Here is a 24,080-nt window from a genome sequence, read left to right as displayed (position 1 = left end):
TTAACTTGTGGCTGATGTCCAGTGCAGATAAAAGACAAAACAGCCAGCTCTCAGAGGTAAATGAGCCCTAAGATTTCACTGGTGGACCTTGTACCTATAGGATTCATAGATTCCAAGGCTGGAAGGGAGCACTGTGATCATCTAATCTAGGGGTTGGCAACCTACTGCATGCGTGCCAAATATGGCACGCGAGCCAATTTTTAATGGCACGCTGCTGTCTGCCGGCCCGGCCCGCTCTTTTCCACCCCCGGCCCACTGCTCTCTCTTTGCAAGGCAGGCAAGCTTCCCGCTCCCCCTGCCTCTTCCCCCACCGTGCTGGGGTCCTGTCCCTCCTTCTCTCCCTCCCTGGGGCCGATCAGCTGATGGCCCTTGCTACAGAGGGGGAGAGGTAAAAGCAGGGGAGAGGTAAAAGCAGAGCCACAGCGCGCTCTCTACTCCGGGGACCTTGGGGAAGGGGGTGGAATCAGGGCATATCCCCTCCAGCCCCTTGCTGTGAGCTGCTCAGGGCAGGGGCCTGGGAGCACCCCCACGACCCCAGCCCACACTCCCAGCCCTCTGCCCTGACCCCTGCACCCCCCTCAAATACCCCCAGCCCTCTGCCCTGACCCCTGAACCCTCCTCACACACACCCCAGCCCCCTGCCGACTCCTGCACCCCCCACGCATACCCAGCCCCCCACACAACCCCAGCCCTGACTCCTGCACCCTCCTCACACACCCCCAGCCCCCTGCCGACTCCTGCACCCCCCACACATACCCAGCCCCCCCACACCTCATGCCCTGACTCTTGCACCCCCCAAATCCCCACCCCGAGCACCAAACGGGAGCTCCTGCATACACACACACACACACACACACACACACACCCATTCCCACCTGCAGCCCTCGCACCAAATGGGAGCTGCCCAGGTAAGCGCTCCACACCCAAACCTCCTGCCCCATCCCTGAGCCCCCTCCCTCATTCTAGCTCCTGGCCAGACCCTGCACCCCAACTCCCAACCTGCTCCTGCACCCCCAGCCCTGTTCTCAGCACACTCCCACCCTCATCTCAGTGCAGAGAGAGGAAGAGAACGGCTAGAACCAGGGAGAAGGTAGGTGCCTACTCTATGTGGACAGGGCCGGGACTCCAGACCGGCAGCGGGCTGAGTGAGGCCGGCAACCGGGACCCAGGCTGGCAGGAGCCGGCGGACGGAACCCCAGACCGGCAGCGGGCTGAGCCGCTCAGCCCGCTACCAGTCTGGGGTCCCAGCCACCAGCCCTGCTCAGCCTACTGCCGTCTGCAGTTCTAGCTGCCTGCCTGCCCCTTGCCAGCTGGGGTCCCGGCCGCAGGGCCCGCTCAGCGCGCTGCTGGCCTAGGTAAACCGAACCCCAGGCCGGCAACGGGCTGAGCGGGCTGGCGGTGTAAGATCAGCATTTTAATTTAATTTTAAATGAAGCTTCTTAAACATTTTGAAGACCTTGTTTACATACGACAATAGTTTAGTTATATAACGTGTAGACTTATAGAGAGAGGCCTTCTAAAAAACATTACAATGTATTATTGGCACGCGAAACCTTAAATTAAAGTGAATAAATGGAGACTCAGCACACCACTTCTAAAAGGTTGCCGACCCCTGATCTAATCTGACCTCCTGTATAACACAGGCCATAGAACTTCCCCAAAATAACTCCTAGAGCAGATCTGTTAGAAAAAACCAAAGTCTTGATTTAAAAATCAAATCTAAAAATTTGAATTGAATTTAAAATGAAAAAATACACTTCAACATTGGTAAATTTTTCCAATGGTTATTTACTCTTACCATTAAAAATGTACCATTACAAATGTACAGCTTCAATTTCTAGCCAGTGGATCATGTTATGCCTTTCTCTGCTAGATTGAAGAACCCATTATCAAATATTTGTTCCTCAAGGCAGTATTTGGCTCTTCTCTGACCCACTCCAATTTAACAACATCCTTCTTTAACTGTGGGCACCAGAACTGGATGCAGGATTCCAGCAGCAGTCACACCAGTACCAAATACAGAGGTTCACAGCTTTAATTCAGTAATGAAATGGACAAAAATCTTGTCAATTTCATAGTGCTGGTCCTTCCGAAAGTTCAGCAGCAGTCACTGAAGCAAACTTAGGAGAGATTCACAGGTATGCCCCCCTGCAACCTCACTCCCCCCCCCCCCCACACACACACACACAAAGAGACTAGTTGAAAAGTATAACAGAGACTCTCACACACCCCATGTGTAATGTAACGGACTAATCTGCTCAAGAGTTAGGAAGCTCTGGAATGGAAAATGGTTGGATGGAAAGAGAAAGTTTATCTTCCTTTCCACCCCTCTCCCCTAGCTGCTGGAATATGCTTCAACTTTGTGAGACACCTGCTAGATAGAGATGGATACAAAAGATACAGCCCATGAGCACAGTCCAGGAACAGCATTGTAGTAGGAATCACATCACCATCCATCTTCCAAGCAGATGCTGAAAGCCTTCCCCCTCCCCCCACCACAAAGTCTTTTCTCTGTCTCTGTCCAGCAGGCATCTGGTAAATTTTTCAAGGCCTGGTTAAACACAGTATTACTGATTTTTTTCTATTATTATTATTTTAGGAAAATGCAAGAATGTAAAATTCTGAAATTCAACAACAGGCAAAACAGAGGTGTTGTGTGTCAAGGCCAGATATGACTGTACTTTAGCATTATTATTAGCACATAAGACTATTCAACATTATATAATCTCTTATTTACACAAACATTAAGGAGAGGCTCACCTCACTTGTAGGAGAGAGAGAGACAAGGCAAGTGAGGTAATATCTTTTACTAGACCAACTTCTGTTGGTGAGAGAGACACTTACACAAGAGTGCTCTTCAAGTGACCTGAAGAAGAGCTCCGTGTAAACTCGAAAACTTGTCTCATCAACAAAAGTTGGTCCAATAAAAGATATTACCTCACCCACCTTGTCTCTCTAAATTCATGGGTCCAACATGGCTACAACAACACTACACACAACAATTGTTACAGAGAGGCATTTCCTGATTCAAGCACAATTCTTGTAACTCTTAGGGCTTGGCTACACTTGCGAGTTAGAGCACATTAAAGGAGCCCCAGGCACACTAGCTCACTACCCGTCCACACTGGCAAGACACATAGCATGCTCTGCCTCCATGGCTAGAGCGCTCCTGGTACTCCACCTCGGCGAGTGGAATAACGTTTTGTGTGCCCCCGCTGGAGCGCCGGGGCACCAGTGTGGATGCCCTGGTCTGTTAGTGCGCTCTGATCGGCCTACAGAAGTGTCCCACAATGCCTGTTCTAGCCAGTCTGGTCATCACTTTGAACTCTACTGCCCTGCCCTTAGGTGACCAACCATCAGACCCCCGCCTTTAAATTCTCTGGGAATTTTGAAAATCCCCTTCCTGTTTGCTCAGCCAGGCGTGGAGTGCTCTCAGCGAATCTTTCCAGGTGACCATGCCTCCATGCGCCAGGCGAGCCCCAGTATGGAGCAATGGCGAGGTGCTGGACCTCATCAGTGTTTGCGGGGGAGGAAGCTGTACAGTCCCAGCTGCGCTCCACCCATAGGAATTACGATACCTTCGGGCAGATATCAAGGGACATGATGGAAAGGGGCCATGACCAGGACACACTGCAGTGCAGGGTTAAAGTGAAGGAGCTGCGGAATGCCTACCGCAATGCCCGCGAGGCAAACAGCAGCTCTGGTGCTGTCCCTGCGACCTGCCGTTTCTACAAAGAGTGGGACACGATACTTGGGGGCGACCACACCTCCACTCCAAGTACCACCATGGACACTTCAGAGCCCAGTTCAACAAGGCAGGAGGAGGAGGAGCAGCAAAGTGGAAGTGAGGGTGCTGAGGCGGAGGAAGACATCCCGGCATCCGTAGATGCATGCAGCCAGGAGCTGTTCTCAAGCCAGGAGGAAGGTAGCCAGTCGCGGCGGTCGGTGCTTGGGGAAGGACAAACACCAGAGGAGCTTCCTGGTAAGTGGCTTTTATTTTGGGAAGGAAGTTATTCGGTGCGGGCTCTTGGGGCTAGGAGTGTTAGGGTTGCATGCACGCCTAGATGCAGAATAGGGTGTTGATGTGCTCTCTCTCATCGTGGTAATCGGCCTCAGTGATCTCTTCAAAGGTCTCATCCAGAACTTGGGAAATGCGCTCGCGCAGGCTTCTCGGGAGAGCCACTGTGGTCCTTGTCCCATTAAGGTTAACTTGTCCATGCCACTGTGCCGTGAGGGGACCATTGCTGCACACAGGCAAGCTGCATATGGGCCAGGGCAGAAGCCGCACTGTAGTAGAAGACCCTCCCTTGCTTCCCAGGTCACCCTCAGCAGCCAGATATCTTCCAGGATGAACTCCTGTGGAAAATGTACGGACAGAGTTCAGTATAGGGGCCCGCTGCACCTGTTAGCTCTCCCCAAGGCACAGAAACCCAGAGGACAGTACAGCCATGAAACCATCAATCACGCTTGATCCTGTGCTTACTCACCATTTTGGGGCTCCCGTGGGTTATGTGCACTCGCTTTGGGACGGGCAAATTATGCTATTGTGTAGACTGTGCTTGCCCTTAAGTACGGGGGAATCATTGCTCTGTCTGGTGTGAACAATGCTGCCTCTGTGAAGTGTTGTATTTTGCTTTTACAGCTGCAACTTTGAGATCTCAACCGTCCACGTTATCACAGGCCGAAAGACTCCAAAGAATCAGAAAGAGGCCACGTAGAAGCAAGGAAGACATGTTGCATGAAGTAATGCAGCATTCAAGTAATGAAAATCAAAAAGTACAGGAGTGGGCGGGACAGCGAAAGGAGGATCTGCCACAGAATAAGGAGCGCTGACACAAAAGTGTGGTGCTCCGACAGCAAAGCACAGATCGGCTGATAAGCATAATGGAGCACCAAGCAGACTCTATCCAGGCGCTTGTAGCCATGCAGGCAGAGCACTACTGTGCCCGCCCCCCCCGCCCCCACAGCCCTTGCCCCAAAACTCTTTCCCTTGTGCCCCATGTCACCTCCAACCCACTTTCCCCAACATCTGGGTTCTTACCGCCACCCACTGCCTCCAACACCTGTAGCTTCACCACCCAGCCCTGAAAACTACGACCCTTACCCACTGTACTCAACCCCCATCACCATGCAGTATAGCCATCCTGAAGTGCAGCACTCATTGCACAGCACTCCAGACAGGAAGGCTCAGTATGAGAACAGGACATACGCAAATCTGTGATTGTACCATTCCCCACCTCACCCCCTTGCCCTTTCCATTTCCCAAGAGGTTGTGTTTCTTTTCAATAAATGGATTTTTTGGCTTTTAAAACATTTCTTTATTATTGCATAAAGTAAAAGATACCTTCGTCCAGGAAAGAAACAGGCACTGCAAGTCAGCGTAGCAAACACAGATTCCTACTAACATTGGAACCACTGCACTTCACTCCCGTGCAGAGCACCAGACATTACTGGTGGCTTTCAGCCTCAAATTGCTCCCTCAAGGCATCCCTAATCCTTGCAGCCCCAAGCTGGGCCCCTCTAATAGCCCTGCTCTCTGGCTGTTCAAATTCAGCCTCCAGGTGTTGAACCACCGAGTTCCATGCCTGAGTGAATCTTTCACCCTTCCCTTCACAAATGTTATGGAGAGTATAGCACACGGATATAACCGCGGGGATGCAGTTATCGGCCAGGTCCAGCTTCCCATACAGAGAGCGCCAGCGGCCTTTTAAACGGCCAAAAGCACACTCCACAGTCATTCGGCACCGACTCAGCCTGTTGTTGAACCGCTTCTTTCTGCTGTCAAGGCTCCCTGTGTAGGGTTTCATGAGCCACGGCATTAAAGGGTAAGTGGGGTCCCCAAGGATCACAATGGGCATTTTGACTTTCCCTACAGTGATCTTCTGGTCTGGAAAAAGAGTCCCGGCTTGCAGCTTCCTGAACAGACCAGTGTTCCGAAAGATGCGTGCGTCATGCACAATTCTGGGCCAGCCTGCATTAATGTCAACGAAACACCCATGGTGATCCACAAGCGTCGGGAGAACCATAGAGAAATACCCCTTCCAATTAACATACTCGGAGGCTAGGTGGGCTGGTGCCAGAATTGGAATATGCGTCCCATCTATCACCCCCTCCGCAGTTAGGGAAACCCATTTGTGTAAAGCCATTCACAATGTCATGCACATTACCCAGAGTCTCGGTTCTTCAGAGCAGGATACGATTAATGGCCCTGCAAACTTGCATCAACACGATTCCAGCAGTCAACTTTCCCACTCCAAACTGGTTAGCAACCGATTGGTAGCTGTCTGGAGTTGCCAGCTTCCAGATTGCAATAGTCACCTGCTTATCCACTGTCAGGGCAGCTCTCAATCTTGTGTCCTTGCGCTGCAGGGTGGGGGCGAGCTCCTCACATAGCCACTTTCATGGGACTCTCTCATCCGAAAGTTCAGCAGCCACTGCTCGTCATCCCAGACTTGCATGACAATGTGATCCCACCACTCAGTGCTTGTTTCCCAAGCCCCAAAGCGGTGTTCCACGGCGGTGAGCATGTCCATGAATGCCACAAACAAACTCATGTCATATGTGTTATTCGAGTCGATATCATCGTCGGACTCCTCACTGTCACTTTGGATCATAAGGAATAACTTGACTGTAAAACATGACGTGCTGGTGAGACTCCATTTTCGGGCTCCATTCCCGCAGACCAAACGGGAAGACGGAGCATGCAGTACAAAAAACGTTGAAAGATGGTGCCAAATGTGGACGGAAGCACAGGGATTGCTGAGATGCAAACCGATGCATCACGGGGCATTGTGACAGGACCCAGAATGCCCCGCACCCCCTGCCCTCTTCCCACAAGCCACAGCGCCAGAATGGGAAGAGGTGCTCTGTGGGATAGCTGCCCCAAATTCACCACTCCCAATGCCCTGCAAGTGCCGCAAATATGGCCATGCCAGTGCTCTTGCAGCTGTCAGCGTGGACAGACTGCAGCACTTTCCCTACTGCGCTCTACGAAGGCTGGTTTAACTCAAAGTGCTCTACATCTGCCCTTAGGCATCACAGATCAGCCATTAGGCATCACAGATCAGCCATTAGTGACTGCTGATAGTCATCTGATAATGAAGAACTGCCAAAATTATTTTTACTAGCACTCCCAAGTTTGCTATTTAGTTTCATTTCTGTCTAAAGAGAAATGCATATTCACTGTATCATAACTAAGAACATGACATTACCATGACTTTGTACTTTAAGGACATTATTTCACTTTGCCAAATTTATCATAGTATGGTGAAAACAATCTGAACTAGAAATAATTGTTCAGAAACAGTCTACAACAATTTGTTAGTATATGTAAGAGTCCTTAGACACAAATAAACGAGTTTATTGTTTTAAAAAAATTGTTTTTCAAATTAATAGCTTCATGATACATTTTCCAAGTGCTCCACTTAACTTTGAAACCTAGGAACATTTCTCAGCTTAAAACATTAATTCCCATTTTAGGAACGGATTGCTTTTTTGTGGAGAGAGATGCACACATCAAATAGACACACACACACACGCGCGCGCGACATTAAGAGGTATCTTTAAATTTCCAGTTTGTCTTAATGCTTAAGTGTGGAACTTCACCTAAATACAGTGCACAACTAAAAGCAGAAAGTATTTCTTCAGCGGAAAACACAAATTAATGGAATTACATAACTAACATACTTAGAAATAACCAACAGATACATTTCATCTAGTACACATCTGACAATATAGACTGTTACCATGTAGCTGTTTGGAGTTTAAAGTCAGGCTCAGACAAACATCACTGGATCAGACCCATAGTCTACCTAGTCCAATATCTGACTCTAGCAGCAGCCAGCACTAGCTGCTTCAGAAGAAATGGGATAGGCAGATGTGGGACAATCCGCATCCCAAGTGAATCCTAAAAGAGAATGGCTTAAGCATGAGATTTTAAATCCCTAATATTTCTAAGTATTTATTATATCTCTGGATTTTTTTATCTACATATGTGAACCCTCTCTTTAAATCCTGCTAGATTATTATTGTAATGACATCTTGCGGGAATGAGTTCCACAATCTAATTAATTATGTGGTGTCTGAAAAGGCAATTATTTTATCAGTTTTCAATTTCACTGATTGTCCCCTTTTCTTTTACTATAAGACAGGGAGAATAGAAGTTCCCATACCACCTTCTCATTACCATTAATTATTTTACATATTTTTATCACGTCTCCTCTCATTTGTCTCCTTTCTAAAGTAAACAATCCCAATCTTTTCAATCACTCTTACTATGAGCGTTTTTCCATTACCTTGATCATTATCAACATTCTTCTCTGTACCCCTCTAATTCTACAATATCCTTTTTGAGATGGGGTGGACAGAACTGAACACAGTATTTTGGAGGAAGGCGAACTACTGGTCTCTGTGTGTACAATATTTTCCACATTATTCTCAATCCCATTCCTTATGCCTCCTGGCAAGTTTGTTTGCTTTTTTGACCACAGCTGTAAATCACCTCCTGAATGCTACTTAGGACTAAGCCGAGAATAGTCTTCTCTTGTATGCTCTAGAACTAGCTGTTTCAAGATCATTTAAGCTATTTAGAAAATGCTGCTGTCCTACTTAAGAAAAATCTATGTGAAGACACAAATGTTGTAAAACCATAAAAGAATTATACATTAAATTTTAATGGCAACTTTTGTCCTGTGCAGTTAGTGGCTCAGTGAATTCTTTCAGCAGATACATAAAGGGCAAATGGTAATGTGAAGCTTACTGTTTTCAATTTAACACTTTTTATACTTAACGCACACATTACAAATCTGAAAGTTAAACATCTACATTAAGGTGTATCTGCTCATTGCTCGTTTAATAACTAACCCAACTATAATATCAACACAGAGTCACAAGCTACAAAAAGTTTGTTTGTGGATGGAAGTTGGCTATTGTATTTGAATAACTTCCTGCATTCTTATCTCACTCCCCAAAACCATACACATCGATTCTTATATTCAGCAATAAGAACCTACTGACAGCTACATGAGACTAATTTTTAAACAAAAATCTTTTAGACACTACACAAGTACAGATGTCAGACCTTTAGAACAATGGAAAACTTAACATTGTTTTGCTATAGAAAAAAATTCAAATTTGTGGAGTTAGTTCTACCTCAGCTGGCCAGGCCAGTTCTAGGGTCCCACTATTTGGGGGTAAGTTGGTATTTTGGAACCTCTGAATGTCGCTATTTAAAAATAAACAAACTTCCTGACGCAGGGAAGAAAGGTAAGCAGCAGGATACGGACCCTGGACTTCAGGAAAGCAGACTTTGACTCCCTCAGGGAACAGATGGCCAGGATCCCCTGGGGGACTAACATGAAGGGGAAGGGAGTCCAGGAGAGCTGGCTGTATTTCAAGGAATCCCTGTTGAGGTTACAGGGACAAACCATCCCGATGAGTCGAAAGAATAGTAAATATGGCAGGCGACCAGCTTGGCTTAATGGTGAAATCCTAGCGGATCTTAAACATAAAAAAGAAGCTTACAAGAAGTGGAAGGTTGGACGTATGACCAGGGAAGAGTATAAAAATATTGCTCGGGCATGTAGGAAAGATATCAGGAGGGCCAAATCGCACCTGGAGCTGCAGCTAGCAAGAGATGTCAAGAGTAACAAGAAGGGTTTCTTCAGGTATGTTGGCAACAAGAAGAAAGCCAAGGAAAGTGTGGGCCCCTTACTGAATGAGGGAGGCAACCTAGTGACAGAGGATGTGGAAAAAGCTAATGTACTCAATGCTTTTTTTGCCTCTGTTTTCACTAACAAGGTCAGCTCCCAGACTGCTGTGCTGGGCATCACAAAATGGGGAAGAGATGGCCAGCCCTCTGTAGAGATAGAGGTGGTTAGGGACTATTTAGAAAAGCTGGACGTGCACAAGTCCATGGGGCCGGACGAATTGCATCCGAGAGTGCTGAAGGAATTGGCGGCTGTGATTGCAGAGCCCTTGGCCATTATCTTTGAAAACTCGTGGCGAACGGGGGAAGTCCCGGATGACTGGAAAAAGGCTAATGTAGTGCCCATCTTTAAAAAAGGGAAGAAGGAGGATCCTGGGAACTACAGGCCAGTCAGCCTCACCTCAGTCCCTGGAAAAATCATGGAGCAGGTCCTCAAAGAATCAATCCTGAAGCACTTAGAGGAGAGGAAAGTGATCAGGAACAGTCAGCATGGATTCACCAAGGGAAGGTCATGCCTGACTAATCTAATCGCCTTTTATGATGAGATTACTGGTTCTGTGGATGAAGGGAAAGCAGTGGATGTATTGTTTCTTGACTTTAGCAAAGCTTTTGACACGGTCTCCCACAGCATTCTTGTCAGCAAGTTAAGGAAGTATGGGCTGGATGAATGCACTATAAGGTGGGTAGAAAGCTGGCTAGATTGTCGGGCTCAACGGGTAGTGATCAATGGCTCCATGTCTAGTTGGCAGCCGGTGTCAAGTGGAGTGCCCCAGGGGTCGGTCCTGGGGCCCGTTTTGTTCAATATCTTCATAAATGATCTGGAGGATGGTGTGGATTGCACTCTCAGCAAATTTGCGGATGATACTAAACTGGGAGGAGTGGTAGATACGCTGGAGGGCAGGGATAGGATACAGAAGGACCTAGACAAATTGGAGGATTGGGCCAAAAGAAATCTGATGAGGTTCAATAAGGATAAGTGCAGGGTCCTGCACTTAGGATGGAAGAATCCAATGCACCGCTACAGACTAGGGACCGAATGGCTAGGCAGCAGTTCTGCGGAAAAGGACCTAGGGGTGACAGTGGACGAGAAGCTGGATATGAGTCAGCAGTGTGCCCTTGTTGCCAAGGAGGCCAATGGCATTTTGGGATGTATAAGTAGGGGCATAGCGAGCAGATCGAGGGACGTGATCGTTCCCCTCTATTCGACACTGGTGAGGCCTCATCTGGAGTACTGTGTCCAGTTTTGGGCCCCACACTACAAGAAGGATGTGGATAAATTGGAAAGAGTCCAGCGAAGGGCAACAAAAATGATTAGGGGTCTAGAGCACATGACTTATGAGGAGAGGCTGAGGGAGCTGGGATTGTTTAGTCTGCAGAAGAGAAGAATGAGGGGGGATTTGATAGCTGCTTTCAACTACCTGAAAGGGGGTTCCAAAGAGGATGGCTCTAGACTGTTCTCAATGGTAGCAGATGACAGAACGAGGAGTAATGGTCTCAAGTTGCAATGGGGGAGGTTTAGATTGGATATTAGGAAAAACTTTTTCACTAAGAGGGTGGTGAAACACTGGAATGCGTTACCTAGGGAGGTGGTAGAATCTCCTTCCTTAGAGGTTTTTAAGGTCAGGCTTGACAAAGCCCTGGCTGGGATGATTTAACTGGGACTTGGTCCTGCTTTGAGCAGGGGGTTGGACTAGATGACCTTCTGGGGTCCCTTCCAACCCTGATATTCTATGATTCTATGATTCCGGGAGCTATTTAGAAGTCTCGAAAATCAAAGATTTTAAGAGTAAAAAAGGTAAATTTTGGCTCCAATGTCAGTATTTTCCTGCTATTAATAATTTATATAAAAGATAAAACTCTCCAATCTGCTGTTGTTCCATTGGTCTGCTCTTGCCATGGCTTAGAAATCTTCTACCAGCACATGACCTGGTCCTGCAAACACTTACCTGTGCGCTTAACTTTATTACCATGAGTAATCTCTGAAATCAGTGGGCCCACCCATGGCAGTAAAGTCAAGTAGGCTCATAAGTGTAAAACACTGGATAACTTTGTACATATTTTGGCCTGACAATAATTTGGGGCACCTTGAAGATCGTTGGGGGGAATGTCACCTCCCCCCGGTAGCACCAAGTCTGTCTGCTGGTACAGAACACACCTTCTTACATCACTGAGATTCACTGCATTGATGAGGAGACAATTCCACCAGCATCCTGCCCCAAAAGTTACGTCTGGAGGTGCATGGGAAACCAGCTTTAGTTTGTGACAGTCTTCACTACTGTAAAGGTGGGTTGCTTGTTTGTTTGGGGGGTATTTTACATCAAGATAAACAACACGTAATTCTTATCACACTATAAAATCCTAGTGAAGAGAAGGCACCTGCAGCTTTTACCATGAGGTAGCTAGGCAAGGTCAGAACTATACCTTCCCAGAGCTGAGCTCACAGTAGGACTACAGTGCCTTATCTCTGTTATGTTTTTGCAGCACGATATCCAATGTGTTAGTTAACTCACAGTTTAAAAATAAAGAACAAAAACAAACCACCACCATCTTTCTTTTTAAAGCAGTGAAAAATAAGCTTTAGGTTAAGTCTACACTGCAATTAAAAGTCTGCGGCTGGCCTGTGCCAGCTGACACGGACTCAGGTTAAGGGGCTGTTTAATTGCAGTGTAGATGTTCGGGCTTAGGCTGCAGCCTGGGCTCTAGAACCTCTGAGGTGGCAGGGTCCCAGAGCTTGGGCTCCAGCCTGAGCATCTACAGCGCAATTCAACAGCCCACTAGCCCGAGCCCCATGACCCTGAGGCAGCTGGCTCGGGACAGTCACGACACACCCATAGGCTCCACAAAAGGGCTATCAGAGGAGAGTGCAGAGCAGATATGGGCAATTAACACTCTCTCTGCACATTCTGTCAACAAGTCAGTCTTTTCAGGATAAGATTTCCAAAACCATTTTCACTTATGACCAAAGATGGGCACTGAACCCAGATTTCCAGAAGCGGAAGAACAGTACGCTATCACATCATGCCATTTCCCAGGATCACCACCACTCTCCTTGTTTTGTCAACCATTCTTCTACTGCCTTTTACATAGCCACATTATGATGTATAAGCATTTTTTTTAAAAGCACAAGTCACACTGGCCATAAGTGGTAGATTTTAGAAGTGCATATGATTATTCCATTAGTTCATGTGTACTGACCACCAGGTTTTAATTGCTCCAAACTAACTAACTACCCTGGCAAAATCTGAGGTGGTAAAATGAAAGAAAAATCTGACAACTGTTGAGTTGTTGGTTTAGTAACTGTAGCTAAGGTATAAAGATGCAATTGGATCTATCCCTTTGCATACTAACATCCACAATAATTTAAAAGAACTCACTTAATAGGTTTTCAAAACTGGAGAATTAGAGGATTTAACCGTTAATTCAATCCCATGGATTCTGTTGAAAATGTACCCATTTATGTCTCCCTGCTGGATCATGTTGAGAAAATGTTTTTAGTCATGGTACATAAAGTGAGATTATGCTAAAACTGAAAGTATTCAGGGGTGCTCCAAAAACCCTCAAAAGCTAACCAAAAAGAACATAGAACTACAGTCATCAGCGAGATGTGAGGGCAAAAATAGGTGTTAAAATCAGAGTATATTCAAAATTAATCTGCTATTTCACTGAAAGCTAGTACAAAAGATTGTAACACTGGTATAGCATGCTGAGAAACACTGACCATGCATTAACTGCAGAGCTTGTATTAAGAAGTAAATAATCCAGAGAATTTGGGGGAAAATGAATTGAAATAATCCAGCCAAGAATCAATAAAAAAAGAATTAAGGAAGTATCAGGTTTAGCAATTAAGGATGAATCAGCATCCTCCTGAGACAACACTGTTTGTACTCTTGCTGGATTCCAAGATGATGATTTTTTTCTAAAGTAACATGCTAATCAAAAGAGTATGCTGGTTTAAACACACTAGTTTATAAGCTTTAGGAGCTGGATTCCCTTTGTAAGGTCACAATCAAACTAGCAAATTCAACTGTACACACACACACACACACACACACACACACACACACACACACACACACAGTAATTCGCTCTTCACAAAGCATTGCACACACAGCTGGAATTCAGAGCAATGAAAGGCGCATTCTGAAGAAATGCCTTGCTGCAGATTGGTACAGGTTAAAGTGCATCTCTTGATAATGAGGGATGACTATTCATTACAGCAGATTGACTTTACAGGGACACTATTAGTTTAAAATAAGAAAATCAGGTGACTATTTTTAAACCTACCGTTGTCAAAACATGCAATACTACTATGAACAAACGAGTAAAGAAAAATATTTTCCTGTTTTTTAGTTTGTTTGCTCTCTACATTTTCCACACTTTGTGTCTGCTGTTTCACTGTTTCCCCTGCTAAATGTCTGACTTCTAAAACAAAAACATGCTCTCAAGAAAAAAGAAAAGGAGGATTTGTGGCACCTTAGAGACTAACAAATTTATTTGAGCATAAGCTTTTGTGAGCTACAGCTCACTTCATCGGATGCACTCAGTGGAAGTGAGCTGTAGCTCACGAAAGCTTATGCTCAAATAAATTTGTTAGTCTCTAAAGTGCCACAAGTCCTCCTTTTCTTTTTGCGCATACAGACTAACACGGCTGCTACTCTGAAACATGCTCTCAAGAGACACTCAGGGACAGCTTTCGTACTGAAATTACTTGACTTTTTTTTTTTTTAATGACTAGATTTCAAGTTGACAGTGTCCCTTTAATCTCTACCACAGGCTTTTTTTCAAAGCAAAAACAATGAGAGAGATGTGTTATGGGTCTATGCTGAGAAATAGACCACATTTGACTCTGATCATCTGACCCAATAGTCATTACAAAGACACACTTTAAAATTCAACAGTGAAGCTAGAAAACTAAAAAGCAGAAAGCGATCCAGCAATCACTTCAAGATATAAATTTTTAATTGTTAAAAGTGCATTGTAAACAAGTTACTGGCCTTTTTATAAGCAGTAGGCTGATGAATGCAAAAGAAGAAAGCCAAAAAGGGGTAGATCATACCCCTAGGAATTTCCTTCCCTGAAAGGTTTCAGAGTAGCAGCCGTGTTAGTCTGTATTCGCAAAAAGAACAGGAGTACTTGTGGCACCTTAGAGACTAACAAATTTATCTGAGCATAAGCTTTCGTGAGCTACAGCTCACTTCATCGGATGCATTCCCTGAAAGACTCCTTGTCAACTAAAGATGGGAAATGGCATTACTGGCTGTTTATGCTATCTGGGTGTCATTTCAAAGGAACCCAAGATTGCAGCTCACTAACAATCAAGGACTATATAATACAGGGAAGTGTTATGGTTTTCCAAGCCATGTTCCTCTTCCCACCAACATCACTTCCATCTTACTTACATTTAATTTCATCCAGCTGCTTCCCTCAGTCCTGTCCTGAAAAATACAGGTGATAGGGTTCTTTTTTCTATCTTTCTGACATGAAGGGGATGCAGAACTAGACATCATAGGCATACAACTGGAATTTAAATCTATTACATTTTGTGATCTTCTCTAATGGTATAACATACATGTTAACTAGGATGGGTGATAAGATTGTGCCTTGTGAGACCAGGGCCAGGTCTAAATTATGCTGGCATAGCTATGTCAGTCAAGAGAATGAAAAAACCTCACCCCCTACTGGACACAGCTTTGCCAGCAAACCGCCCCCCTCCCCCCTCCACCCCACACACACACTCCACCCCCCGTAGATGCAGCTATGCCAACAGAAGAGCGCTTCTGTCAGCAAAACTAAAGTTGTTAGGGGAAGTAGTGTTACTATGCTGACCAAAAACCTCTTTCTGTCAGAATATGCTGTGTCTATACCAAAGGGTTCTGCTGCTTTAACTATACCAGAAAAGCATTTGTAACATAGAAAAACCTTTGTAAATGAACATTCAAGGTGTAGGAGCAACTGCTGTTCAGCATCTCAGAAGAAAGACTGGTACCAGTAGTATGCTATTCCATCCACCGCTGCTAATTCTTAGGTGACTCAGTAACCTCATGTGGTCCAAGTGTGTCATACCTTGTTAACAGACCTGGGGCAGTAAGAGGATCAATAATTCTCCACTAAAAGGCGATAATCCACCAGGCCAATTAGTGCCATATCCTGTTTAAAACCCAATTGTGAGTGGTCTAGGACACTGAAAGAAGTCAGAGATGTCTCTTCATCTCCTCAGAAACCTTGCTAAAATAGGTAAGTTATACATGACAGCAATTGCCAAGATAAAACTGTTCCTTGATGTGAATTATCATCCATCATCTTGACGCTGCTTGCTTCCTGGTGCCTAGATGATTGTTCTCACTGAAAGAGGCAATGACCATGTTGGTAAGCAAAGGTCGCTAGTTTTCATCAGTCACTAGGAGCAGGAGGCAAAATGGAAAGACAGTACAGTGGCTTGAATGCTAGCCTAGAACTCTGGAGAGCCAGGTTAAAATTTCTGCTTTTCACAGATTTTCTACTTGAACTTGGGCAAGTAGTTAGTCTCTCTGTGCCTCAGTTGTCTTTCTGTAAAATGGCAATTATACTTTCCTACCTCACAAGGATGATGTGAAGATAAACACATTAATGAATGCAAGGTGCTCAGATACCATGGTAACTCAGGCTATATAAGTACCTTAGATACATAGTGGTTAGAGCCACACAAGGTGACTCAAGTTTCCTTCAGTGTTCAAGGACTTCTGTTCGTGTGAATAGGCTGAAATCTGTGCATGGAGATGCAGGTGTTGTTTTGCAGCCTCCAAGTCCTGAGATCCAGAGAGTTTCTTAGATTTAGGTGATTTATTCATTAAGTAAGGTAAAGCCTTACCTACACACTGGGGTGAAGTCCTAGGTCCACTGAAGTCAATGGCAAACCTCCCATTGATTTGACTGCAGCAGAATTTCACCATGAAGTTGCAGCAATTTAATCAAATCTTTAAAACGGCAATTTAATTTGACCAGTGCAAGCCTCTAAAGTAGAAACTAAAATCTGTTTAAACTTGGCTTGAATTAATTTAGTTTGTCAGTCACGTTACTAGTTGATTAGATCTTTGTCTAACTTGTCCTTATACTAGTAAGGTATAAAACATGAAGACTAATGGTATATGTCAGTGTATTATATTACATAAAAACTGAAAGACTTTTCAATGGAGAAAAATTGATAGTAAGTGCTTTTCTATCTCAGTATGTGCTTGTTGGGCTTCTTTAGCTTGCTTTGGACATCAATCCCACTCTCCTGACTCAGGAAGACACTTGACATATCCACAGTACACAGCACTGTATCTTTATTTTGTGCACAAAACAATACAATTCTGTTTTATCCCCAAAGGAAATATTTGAAATTGTTACATTTAGTTTGCTTTCGATTGCATAGTTGGGGACTCAGCTAGTTAGTATTTTCTTTTACAGACATCAAAATGCAACACACTAACTTTTCTACAGAGCATATGATAAGGGGAAGAAGGAGGAACAGGCCTTGGAGCTGGAATAGGAGTTTTTAACATAGAAAGTATTTGACTATAGCTGGAATGTGGAAATGAGATTATTTGCTAAACAATATACAAAAGAACAATGTGTGTGACATTCACTGAAAAAAGACAAGAATTTGAAGACAAAACAATGCATGACCTGTATTAAATCACAAATGGCAACAGAGAAAAGGTTGACATGAGATTGTAAAATAAGACTTTCCAATTTGGGGCTGACTGTTAGCTTAACTCACCAAGTTGTGCCTGAATATGGCAGAGGTTAACAACTTAAGGTACTGGGAAGGGCTTGTCTCATTTATTATCTTTTCTCTGTTCTCGTATACAGTTCTCTAGAATCTTAAAGAAGCTTTGCTATCTACAAGCGTTAAACATATAAGATGTACCAAACATGCAAATGGAGGTTCATTTGAAGAGACTGTATAGCAGCCACTTCCCAAAGCATATGTTGGTATAAGCGTGCACAGAACAAACATACACAAAGAGATAATGTACCAGTGGACTGCCAAAGAGAATTTCAAATTATACAAGCATAAACAGCAAACAAAATACAAAAGCATAAACCTTCTGAGCCAGTTATCTTCTAGACCGATGTATATTAATGTCTGTATATTATGCATATATATTCAAATAACCAAATATTTCTTTTTAGAGTGGATACAGATTCTGGACTGACTTCAGCCTGGAACTGTATTCTATAGCAGAACAGACATACATTTTGTAGACAAAAGCTTATATTGGACGTGCTTATTATGAGGCTGTAGTACCTGCCTTATATTATAAAACACTACATAATATTACATCCCTTATATTATAAAACACTACACACTGCAATCCTGGGGCTCACTCCTGCAAGGTGTTCAGCAGCTCCTAGAGGAAGATTGGCAGGATCAAACCCAAAGTATCAAAACATCTCAAAGAGTTACTAGATTACCTCAAGATTAATAAATATAATGTGAACACTGATTTCTGACATCACTTGCAAATGAAGGGCTGCAAACTTACTCTGATCTCACTTACTCTAGTTCTACATTGGTTTAACTCCACTGACTTCAGTGGATTTGCTCTCAAATTACACTGCAGCAATCATCAGAATAGGTTTTAAAGATGTATTCCAAAAATAAAAAGTTCTTCAGCCGCTTTGGTTTATATCTTATCACAACTGTTATATGTATTTCCAAAACTTTTTTTCTGATGAAGAAGTGTTCCTTAACTCTCAAATCCTTGGCCATCAAAGTACTACTTAAGATGAAAGACTAGCATTGATCACACATATACCTAGAGACTAAGCCAATAATAAGATATTCCATTTCTACTGCCATCAGTACTTACACTATCTTAGAGTGGCATTACTAGTTACTCTTGTGGGAATTCTGCACCACTGCGCATGTGCAGAATTAATGTCCGGCACAGAATTTTTTTGCTGCAGAAAATACATCCTGCCTGAGAAATGATGCAGTTCTGCCTTTCACCCACCAGAGGCTGCTGTGGCACCAGAACAGCCAGAGGCGGACTGCATTTATCACAGTGTCCTGCCTGGGGAGCCAGGTTAGGACAGACAGAGTGGGGCACACAGGGCTGCTGGGGGTCACAGACTGTGGTTCAGAAGAGCTAGTGGGGGGGGATGACAGGCTGGGGTGCTGGTTCGGGAGCTAATGGGGTGACAGCATTGAGCTGGGGCTGAATGGAAGGGGTGCTGCATGGCCACATGGGGACAGGGGAAGATGTGCCTGACTGAATGGGAAAGGCTCGGGGTCAGCCAGGGTCAGGCTCTCCAACTCCCTAACAATCCCTTCCCTCTCCCCCGCCAAAAACCTGTTCCATACTTCTTCCACCCACACCAACAACCCTTCAGGTTTTCTGCCAGGCTCCTTCCCTCTCCCTCTGCTCCATTAATATGCCTAGTAAGGAATCTGTCAAAAAAAAAAAGTTACCTGAATATTTTTGTTGTTTGTATTGTTACAAACATACTTGCTGACAGGTATTTTGAAATAAATTACAAAAATAATTGAAACTGGTGTGATTACATTTTGTTATGTTGACAAATAAAATAAGCAGAATTATAAATATTGTGTGCAAAATTTTTAATTTTTGGCGCAGAATTTTTTGGCACAGAATCCCCCAGGAGTAAGTAATTCATGAATATAAGGTAATGCTTAATCATCCATCCAAGCTGCCTAAAATACAAGATGTTAAAAGCAGAAATGGATCTGAGATACAAAATTTGGTCTGGATCAAAACTTCCTCAGTTATTTGTTTTATCGGCAAAATTTTAACTACTACAGAACAGCAAGCATTTTACGCAAACTGGGATGCATTAAAAAAAAAGGAAAACTGAACTACTATTTAATTCTCACTTTAAAACAGCAGTCACTTTTATACAAAATGTAGAATAACTCACAACAGAAAATCTAAGCTAACAACTCCACACTGGATTTTAAATAATTTAAAACACCAAACACGGTAATTTACACCTGTATGTAAAAGTAAGTATCAGGAAATGCAACACAAAGATTTCTGATTTTCAGCAGATTTAATTAAGGAGTTGCCACAGTGAACCCTAAATTTAGGAGCAATGGAGAGAAGTGAAACTGTCCTTGCAGCCATTAAACTAATGAAAAATTTAGTAACCCTTGCACAGTACTCATAAAAGGTCCTCCCCTCACGCCACTCCACCCTGCAAACTGACAGTTCTCCTCCCCTACATCTAACTCGGCTGACTTGTCAACATATGGATATTTAAAATCCTCTATACTGCTACCACTACACAGGCTCACCTGATGTGTGAACTGGAACACGAACAGAGAATCCACAGCGAAACTGCAGTACAGCAGTAAAATGATGAACGCTGATTTTTTTAATCTTTAAAAAAAATGGAGCTGAGGAAAATGTTCTTTGTGTGCTTTTAAAATTGAAGAAATGGGAAAGATAAAAATGAAGTGAACAAAAGTAGTTTCAAAAAACTTTTATAAAATGAGAAAGGTAAGTCAAGAGTGGACAGAAAGCAGCCCAAAGGAGAAAAGGAACAGAGCTCAGCCTCCCTCCATCCCAATCAGGAACCAAATCCTATTTTATCTTATTCAATTTATGATGGTTGCTACTTGTATGAACAGGATTTAGACCCATTCTCGCTTCCTCCTATATGTTTAGCCCCTCTCCCCATTTTGCAGAACTTAAGCAGATGACATAATGCATGTTAAAGAAGTAAACAGAGGGGGTGAGAAATGCATCCCTCTAAAGCCGTATCTACATCAGGTAGCTGGCCCACTGTTGACAACTGCGGTCAGCAGTGGGTCTGCCTGAATGAGCAATTACGCTCTTTGCAATACTGCTGAAAATGATTATCTCATCTACGCCAGCAACTAGACTATTTCCAATGCCAGTTCAAGTGAACCCACTGCTAATGACAATAGCTATAAGTAAGGAGTTTAGTTTCCCAGCAAAGACCTGAACTAACAATAAAAACATTTCTGCTTTTTTATGGGGAAAGACACCTGCATCCAAGAAACTGATTTTCCATTCCTAAAACAGTTACTTCTTGTTAGGACTTCAAATGCTTGGAAACTGTCTTTAGTACTATGTCAGACTCAATTTTTTTTAAAAAGACAAAAACCCCCATGGACCATATGTCTGTACACTAGCTTCAAAGTGTTCTTTCTCACTCTCCTTAAAGCTTAGCACTAAAACCAGATTTAACATCTGCAATTTCAGACTTCCTATCTCCCTTCCCAGATGGACTCTTGGATTTGCCCCAACACTTGTGTGCATTAACTAACAAGGCATGAAGTTACAGTGTTCCATAGATATGTGAAAAGTATGTGTTGCAAAAACATACTTTTCCAGTGAAAATGTATTCCTTTCTCTTCCTTCTGAGGGAGCCTTCTGAAGTGTCACCAATACAAAACGCAGCTTTATATAACTTTTTTTCATACTGCTTCACAAAGATTTAGTTATAGTGAGGATAGACAAATCTGCGTCAGTCATAGAGCACTTAGGTCCAACTCTGTGAATTTCTACTAACAGCCTTTTTATTTGGGCAAAGAGCCTTGATCATGATATCAAGGTTACAAACATGGACTTGAGAATCTTTAATCTACAATTCACCATGCACCAGAGACAAGCAGAAGGAAACTTATTTTAACCTATCCCCTAGACAGTACCTCCTCTTCTGTCGCTGTCATGTCAGTGAATATGGTTGTAGGATCTAAACTTATGGCTTTCTGTCCTACAGTCCAGACAAGAGTGGTACCAACTGAGCTACAGTAAAGTTAATGGAAACTTGCCTTTACCCCCTACATGCCATCTTCGCTCTGTATAGCCTCAAAAAGCTGATCTTAAATTTTTAAGTGATATTAACTGAAAACACAGGGATGACTACTTTTCAGGAACAACCAATTAAAGGAACACTACAGTGTAACATATTATCCTATTGCTATATTTAATTAAAAAGAAGAGTATAATCACTAAAACTATCTCAAGTGATCTTTCATTAAGCTTAATTTTCTAAATAGTTAAATTAACCAGCATTTTTTACAACGATATGTAACTTACATCAAGTCTTAAAGTGAGATTTACGTTTTTTTTTAATGCCAATGGAAACTGTTTCAAGCCTACTTTAGATCAAACAGAGTTTCTGTTGGACAGTAGGATTGAGATGGCAGATCCCCGAGAAGGACAACAGTCCCACTGACTGGAGAGTCTGACATGTATGTATATACAGTTATAATACCTTAGACAGCTAAGTATTTATTATTCACTGGAGTTTTCTTCTAATGCACTGTGCATTATTTTAATTTAGCAGTGCAGCCACTAGTGCATTCAAAAAAACCTCAATAATATGGAAAAGTACAACCTCTTGAGTAGGATTAACTATGATTTATTTTACCAAGCTCTTAACTGTTAATAACCTCTTCCATCAGGAGACAGCATTAGTGTGTGCGATTTTACTGTTCCTGCAGAAAACTAGTCAAACTTAAAAGATTTATTAGATCACTTGATGCCTCAATCACTGCCACTGAACTAATTATGATACTATACTTTTACCAGTGCCCTAACAGTACATACAAATATGCACACATTCAAAAAAATGAATACCTGTATAGACCCAGTGCCCAATTCTGTAGGAAAGAGATAAAGGTTTTATACATCACAACAATATTCTCATTGAAAATCTGATCCTGCAATACTATAGTCAAAGGGGTTTTTGCCATTCACTCCACTAGGACAGGACTGGGGCCTGAAATAGCTTTTATTTTAAAACACAGGAAAGTCTTGTTTAATCAACTCCTTGTCATTTAAAAACTCAATGACAGCAACTAAACTTCGCTTCTCTCTTTCCTCTTTGGAAAGTGGTCATGAAGACATCAATAAATAAAATAAATATTCTGACATGACAACCTGTGTTTGCTGATTCTCAAGTAGTTTGTCTGCTTCCATAGAAGTGGCACCTTCAAAGTCCATTTTCTATTTAAATGGAACCTAAAAATGGCTAAGTGAAGAAATGGCGTCTTGTACCAATTATGCAGATACCATGCAAGCCACTTTGGTGCCATGGTAAGGACTTCAAGAAAGATCACTTCTGGCACCATCCATCCCTCCTACGTGACTTGACAGCGTCTCCGAAAGCCTATGGAGCTGGGACAGCATTGCTGTTCCTGTGTCAAGAAATTCGCCCTCTCAGCAAACAAGCACCATTTTCATGCAACTTAAATGTCATCTCTCCTATAGTCTGTTAGAATATTTACTTATGAGCAATGGCAGAATTCTATAAAAAAAAACATTGTTTTTCTTTTCTTTTCAATTTGTAAGCCAGGGGTTTCTGAAGGGGAAAGTTTCCCTCATGTGAGCTGTACTCGGGAGGGGAGGAAAAGTGTTTCTCAGATACCTGTAGGAAAGATCACAGTTGCACAAACTGGGGCAATTGCCCTGCAAGGAACAACTTTCTATTTGTAATATCAACCGATGAACTAGGGTTTTATCTTCCTCCAGCCCCAGTGAGTGAGCTGTACAGTGGCTCTTGGAAAAGGCTGGCCAGTGTTTACATTTAAAAGACGTAAGTTAGAGGATCTAAAGGGAACAACTCCGCCCCACGCTCCCTTAGCAAGGCAATAAAATCAAGATAAAAGATCTGGCCGCTCAGGGTCCTTTCCTAACTGACAGCAAACTGAACTGCGTACTTGGCAGTAAAAAAAAAAAAAAGTGGTGTGAAAGCCAAAGAGGCTGTGCGGTGCCAGTCGACAGAAAGTCTCTGTTGTCAACACAGCAACTCCACCATGCTACAGCTCGGGAGAGAGCAAGGGCAGAGGGAGGAGGGCAGCGGGGAGAGGTGCCGGGCGGGGAGGAAGGAGAACCAGGCAGAGAGGGGCGAAGGCAGCCGGGACTGGAGAGAGGCGCGGGGCGTAGGAGAGCGAGGCAGGGCGAGGAGGGGGAGGGACGCCAGCCCGCCAGGGGATAAGCCGTACGGTGAATGCACTCACGTATCGCTTCAACTTCTTCTCCGGCGGGGACTTTCGGAGCCAGCCCGAGCAAACCACCTCCCCGCCGCTCATGGCTGCGCCGCCTTCCCGCTGGGGGGATTCCTCTGTCCGTAGCAGCGGCGCGGCCGTGCCGGGCCGAGAGAGCCCAGAGCCACAACAGCAACCGCACCTCGCCCGCTCCGGCCTCCTCCGGCTCTGGGGAAAGGGGAGGAGGCGGCCGGGGGGAGGGAACGAAGGAGGAGTGGGTGTCTCCCACACAAACAGCCCGAGCCGGGGGAGCGGAGTGGGAAGCTGGACGGAGGTGGGCGGCTCTCCCCCTCCGGCCACCGAGGCACACAAACAGCAGGCAGAGGAGCAGCAGGGGCCGCCGCCCCGCCTGGGCCACCGCAACTT

The 24,080-nt window shown here is 44.1% G+C and overlaps 1 protein-coding gene across 11 annotated transcripts in view; it reads right to left on the bottom strand.

The window, feature by feature from the left end:
• GAB1 (GRB2 associated binding protein 1) overlaps nt 1-23,928 on the bottom strand; it is a 140,003-nt gene extending 116,075 nt beyond the window's left edge. For 10 of the 11 annotated variants that reach the window (XM_027829975.3, XM_037897262.2, XM_037897263.2 and 7 more), the window contains exon 1: nt 23,688-23,928. In XM_027829975.3, the coding sequence (XP_027685776.1) occupies nt 23,688-23,759 (72 nt within the window). In that variant the 5' untranslated portion in view covers nt 23,760-23,928. Of the gene's footprint in view, nt 1-19,988; nt 20,114-23,687 lie in introns of all 11 variants that reach the window. The other variant, XM_037897267.2, reaches the window with a different exon arrangement.
• Between the last annotated feature and the right edge of the window lie 152 nt (nt 23,929-24,080).

Source organism: Chelonia mydas, chromosome 4, assembly GCF_015237465.2.
Source record: "Chelonia mydas isolate rCheMyd1 chromosome 4, rCheMyd1.pri.v2, whole genome shotgun sequence".
In the NCBI taxonomy this organism is placed as follows: domain Eukaryota; kingdom Metazoa; phylum Chordata; order Testudines; family Cheloniidae; genus Chelonia; species Chelonia mydas.
The sequence above is the reverse complement of the archived record's forward strand: the minus strand, read 5'-3'. Positions and strand labels throughout refer to the sequence as shown.